The 5538-nt window shown below is 33.0% G+C and overlaps 1 protein-coding gene across 1 annotated transcript; it reads right to left on the bottom strand.

Moving 5' to 3' along the window:
* Positions 1-462: 462 nt before the first annotated feature.
* LOC143593602 (protein-tyrosine-phosphatase IBR5-like) lies at positions 463-4671 on the bottom strand. Its single transcript, XM_077073186.1, has 5 exons — positions 4369-4671; positions 2113-2212; positions 1318-1375; positions 1066-1172; positions 463-983 (listed from the first exon to the last, which is right to left on the bottom strand). Exons 1-5 carry the CDS (start codon positions 4603-4605, stop codon positions 649-651), a joined length of 837 nt encoding a protein of 278 aa, XP_076929301.1. The 5' UTR covers positions 4606-4671; the 3' UTR covers positions 463-648.
* Positions 4672-5538: the final 867 nt, after the last annotated feature.

The following is a 5538-nucleotide window of genomic DNA, read 5'->3' as shown; positions in this document are numbered from 1 at the left end:
CCAATCTACAAGAAGACTGGTTATTTTTTAACATATGTAGATTACTAAAATAAACTGGTGGTGGTGTACGAACTATGATAGTGGGTGGTGATGCTGCTGGATGGTAATAATGGTAGTGGTGGCGGAAAATGGGTGGTGGAGGTGGCAAACAGTAGGTGGTGGACAATGGGTGTTGGTACGGTATGGTTTTAACCTCTATAGACCTTAGAAGATCTCAGAAGTAGATGGGCCAAGTCTGCACCAAGAAAAGCTTGCACAGACGTTTTTTAATAAAACGTATTCAAGAAAACAAACAGTCTACAGATGACAATGTCTGCGTGACGCAAACAAAAAAGCCTGCACAGACCTTTTTCAAAAAAAACAAACACCACCAAAGTGATGAAAATGCTGAACATCATAAACAATATAATTGATTCCTATTCCATTTGCATCACACTTCCAAGTCATTCTCATATTGACATCCTAACTCTAAAGATCATAACATGAATTGTGAATAAATATAACCATAAAAATTTAAAAAAAAAAATCCCAAATGACCTTCAAAAGTCTTTTCATTCACCATTTACATCCAAACTCAACATATCATTCATGGCTTCTTATAAGATCTGCATAAATAACCAAATCCAAGAAACCCCAAAAACACAAACTTTAAGACCCATCCATTGATACATCAGTAGCATTTGGATTCACTGAGCTCGGGCCCGAAGCCACCAGATTTTGTGGAGTATTCAGAGTCTGACCCGCAGCACCAAAAGTGAACTCGGTTGGTGGAGGAATGTCTGCACGGGTGAAAATGGAGGTGGCGGTGGTTGCAGTGGTGTTGAAAGCCGGGAAGGCTGGTGGAACGGAGGTAGGGTTCGTAAACCCGAAGCTAAATGGGGCCCCACTGTCTGAGACTAGCGGCGGAGCACCACCCACGCCGCCGCCAGCCTCCATTGCCGCCTGAATCTTCTGTGCGTACTCTTGTAATTGCTGCAAAATACCTAACAAAAGATTCACAATCAGAAACAATAATAATCAGTTTGAATGTTTTGATAATGTGAAAATGATTATCTTAATCTATACTTGGATTTAAGTCAACAGACGGTCTGCGTTCTTTGACCCACTGGTAACTCTGGTCAAAAGTCCACCTTTTGCTCTTCATCAAATATGCCATAACCACCGCTGGTGACCTAAAAAATATAAAAATATACAACATTTCGAGCCATTATACTCTGCACTATAGTTTCTAAAGTTGCATAAACGTAAAAAACCAAATAAAAAAATGTTTCTAAAGTTGCATAAACGTAAAAAACCAAATAAAAAAATAGAGTTCACCTGTTTTTTCCTGACATGCAGTGAACGAGAACTCGAGCTTTATCCTTTTCACATTGCTCTGTAAAAAAATACGTAATACCATGATCGCATTGTTATTAAGCAAGCACCTTAGTCACTTAAATGTCCATCATAACAAAATAAAATGAGAAACGATCCAATTCGCATATCAAAAGTTCAACATCATGGTAGTTATGGAATTGACATGTGCATAGACACGTCCTCTGCATAAACCCATAAATATATAAAAGCATATAAGTTTTAAAGTAAATAGCAATCAACACGTGTTACAAAAGGGCGAGTTGGTTATCACTTACTGCTTCCATGATGAAGAAAAGTATAAACAATACACATGCATGTGTGTTTGTCATATATGCATATATCCATATACGCAATGATGACCAAATGCAGCATTGGGGGGGTTGTTACGCGGATACATAGTATATCACATTTAAAGCAATAGTTACATGTGTTCATGCGGCACTTGCAGTTCACTACTGAAAATTTGCTTTTATTTTGAACGCCCTTTAACAGGGGTTTTCATCAAAACACAAATTTAAAAGAAGATGGCAATAAGCACTTTGTGATATTATTCAGATCTTCATCGGGTTTTAAGCAACTAATAATGTTTTTAGCTGTCACCAGTTAAATCTATTACACTTTTTTCCATACTATTCCATTGCTTAATTACTATATTGAATAATCTTGAGGTCTCTTACAGTATAATTAATTGTACATTCTTGTGTTTATATTAAACACACTAAAAGGCGTAATGTTGCAGGATTGTAACATGCATACCTAAGAAATCAACAGCATCATCAAATGCTAGAGTTGGACTATCAGGAAGGCAATGATAAGTAAATGAATTCTTGTAAAGATTCTGACACGCGGGTACCGTCTGCAAATAAATAAAATCACCACTGGTTATTTCAGATCTTTAAACATAGGACTGCAAAGCAAACCAGCAATAAATGCCTCACCTCATAAGTAATCAACAGTTACAGAATTACAGTTACAACATCAAATGATGCAGCCTTTATAGCATACAATCAAAGTCGTCCAGTACACAGTGGTGGAATATAAAACACAACATACACTACAGCATAATGTATAAAAGTTAAAAGAGGCGTTTATTAAATGTCTTACGTTGTATGGGACGTCCCACATCGGATGTCCTGTTTTTTCAGTGAAAAAAAGATGCCTTCACACTAATTATAAAAAAACAACCTACGGCCACCAATGACTTAAATACTGCAAATTACTATCATAAAGGTTAAAAGATGCACCGAAACAAAAACTATATTGTTAAGATACCACAAGACTTCATATTATTAATCTTTGTATATGTTCAATTGAACACTTAATAAAAGACCACATAAAGTATCAATAAGATATTAGCAAAAAGAAATAAACATGAATTTTATTAATGCGCATAACTTAACAGCCAAATTAAAAGTAACACCTCAACATATACAACAATGAGCAACCAAAAAGCTTCAAATCATGTCCAAGATTTAAAAAAAATGATACCAAACTGATGCAACTTAAGGGATAAATAATAGCAATCAAATAAAAAACACTAAAGTATTCAAGAACTTCAAGAAAAGCTAGTTTTAAAATCAAGATTCAAAAAGGAAGGCATTATCTAATGGCAACCAATCAAACTATCAATATCAAACAAACCCATCACCAAAAGCAACTAATGTCCCATTAATTCATCAAACAACTCAATAAAAATCAAAACTTTGACTAAAATCTTGAAAACAAGAAACAGCAAAAAACGGTAGTAAAGTATTCAAGAACTGCAAGAAAAGCTAGTTTTAAAATCAAGATTCAAAAAGAAAGGCATTATCTAATGGCAACTAATCAAAGTATCAATATCAAGCAAACCCGTCAACAAGAACAACAAATTTGTCACATTGATTCATAAAAAAAACTCAATAAATCAAAACTTTGACTAAATTCTTGAAAATAAGAAACAGTGAAAAAGGTACTAAAGTATTCAAGAACTTCAAGAAAAGCTAGTTTTAAAATCAAGATTCAAAAAGGAAGGCATTATCTAATCACAACTAATCAAACTATCAATATCAAACAAACCCATCACCAAAAACAACTAATGTCACATTAACTCATCATACAACTCAATAAAAATCAAAACTTTAACCAAAATCTTAGAATCAAGAAAATTGCATAAACAAGAACTTACATTAAGAACCATTGAAATCCCAAGTGCTTTAAGAAGCTCAAACAAACAAAAACAACTAATATCACATTAATTCATCAAAACACACACTAAAAATTCAAAACTTTAACCAAAATCTAAAATCTTGAAACCAAGAAAATTGAACAAACAGTAACTTACATTAAGAACCCTTAAAATCCAAAGTGTTTTAAGAAGCTCAAGCAAACCCATAAACAAAACCAACTAATATCACATTAATTCACCAAACAACTCAATAAAAATCAAAACTTTAGTCTTTAACCAAAATCTTGAAATCAAGAAAATTGCATAAACAGGAACTTACATTGAAATCCCAAGTGTTTTAAGAAGCTCAAACAAACCCATAAACAAAAACAACTAGTATCACATTAATTCATCAAACAACTCAATAAAAATTAAAACTTTAACCAAAATCTTGAAACCAAGAAAATTGCATAAGCAGTAACTTACATTAAGAACCCTTGAAATGCCAAGTGTTTTAAGAAGCTCAAACAAAAACAACTAATATCACATTAATTCATCAAAAAACACACTAAAAATCAAAACTTTAACCAAAATCTTGAATTCAAGAAAATTGAATAAACAGGAACTTACATTAAGGGGGTGTTTGGGATTTGCTTATTTTAGCCTACTTGTAACTTATTAACTTATATTGAAAAGTAAGACACTTTTGTAACTTATTAACTCATTGAAAAGTGACAAAGGAGTTTTCATAAGGAATCCCAAACACCCCAAAAACAACTAATATCACATTAATTCACCAAAAAACACACTAAAATCAAAACTTTAACCAAAATCTTGAAATCAAGAAAACTGCATAAACAGTAACTTACATTAAGAACCCTTGAAATCCCAAGTGTTTTAAGCAGCTCTGAGCGTGAAGCGTTGTCATAGCTGCCAAGATACAAAAACTCCGGCAAGATTTCCGACGGAAAGGCACTAATTTGAACGGAAGTCTTCTCAACTCCGACCGGCATCCGGTGGCCACAAATCCCACAAACTTCACCCTCTTCATATTTGTGATAGTGCCCACAAATCCCACATGGGTTTTCTCTCTCTCGCTTCCTCATGCTTAAATCTTGAATCTTGATGCAAGTTTCAAGGGGTTTGATTGAAATTAGTGAAAACCCAGATGGGTATGAACTGGGTATGAGGGAATAGTAAATAATATTAATAATATATTCAGTTTTCGGAGGCAGAAGAAGTAAATCAGAAAGAAAGATATTCCCTTTTTGGCATTACCGAATGATATTGAGGGTTTAATTTAATTGGGTATTTATTTTGGCAAAAATCTAATTATCTTTTCTTATTGTTAAAGAGCAAACCCTAGCCTCTTGTCTATGTATGTAAAAGATTGTTTTAAAATTTTAACATTTTTATTGAAATCATAAGTTTGGTTAGGCCTCTAGATTGATTGTTTTGGGGCCGGTATCGGGATCGGATGTGCAGATTTAAATCGAATATATTGTATATTTTTGTCTTCTAAGAAATTAATGTGGTAATACTGTATTTGAGAGTTGTCTTGATTGGAATATTTGGGTAATTTGGGGGGTTTTTGGCTGGTGTTCTGAGTACCCTAATAAAATTTTTGTATATGTAGTTGATTATTTTATATTTCAAGCCAATTATTTTATTTTTAATTATATGTGTTGAAATTGAGCTTCGTGTAACGGACATCTCAAGGGTTAATTTTTACTCATATAAGATCGTAAATGAGTATACTAAAGGATTTAATGCTTTTTATTATTTTATATTTCAAGCCAATTTTTTTTTCAATATGTGTCTAAATTGAGCTTCGTGTAACGGTATCTCAAAGGTTAAATTTTATCCATATCTTACTATACTAATAAAATAAAATACCGGTTGCCACATGTCAATCCCATATTGATTCTTGACAGTTTTTTCCCTCCTAAATTATAATCTCTGATCTCCTTAATTCTAGATATTTATAGTAATGATATTAATGCTTGATAATTAAGATTGTTATTTATTTTAGGGAAAAT

The sequence above is a fragment of the Bidens hawaiensis genome, unplaced genomic scaffold (assembly GCF_021521415.1).
Source record: "Bidens hawaiensis isolate Kalapana, Puna unplaced genomic scaffold, B.hawaiensis_p1.1 tig00042395_1, whole genome shotgun sequence".
Classification (NCBI taxonomy): domain Eukaryota; kingdom Viridiplantae; phylum Streptophyta; class Magnoliopsida; order Asterales; family Asteraceae; genus Bidens; species Bidens hawaiensis.
This window is presented reverse-complemented; position numbering and strand designations above follow the sequence as displayed.

Excerpts from the sequence above, each read along its gene's own strand:
- LOC143593602 (XM_077073186.1), bottom strand. The coding sequence starts at position 4,605 with ATGAGGAAGCGAGAGAGAGAAAACCCATGTGGGATTTGTGGGCACTAT. Across the intron at positions 2,213-4,368 it reads GGATTTCAAGGGTTCTTAAT|ACGGTACCCGCGTGTCAGAA; the intron begins GTAAGTTACTGT and ends ATTTATTTGCAG. Across the intron at positions 1,173-1,317 it reads TGCATGTCAGGAAAAAACAG|GTCACCAGCGGTGGTTATGG; the intron begins GTGAACTCTATT and ends TATATTTTTTAG.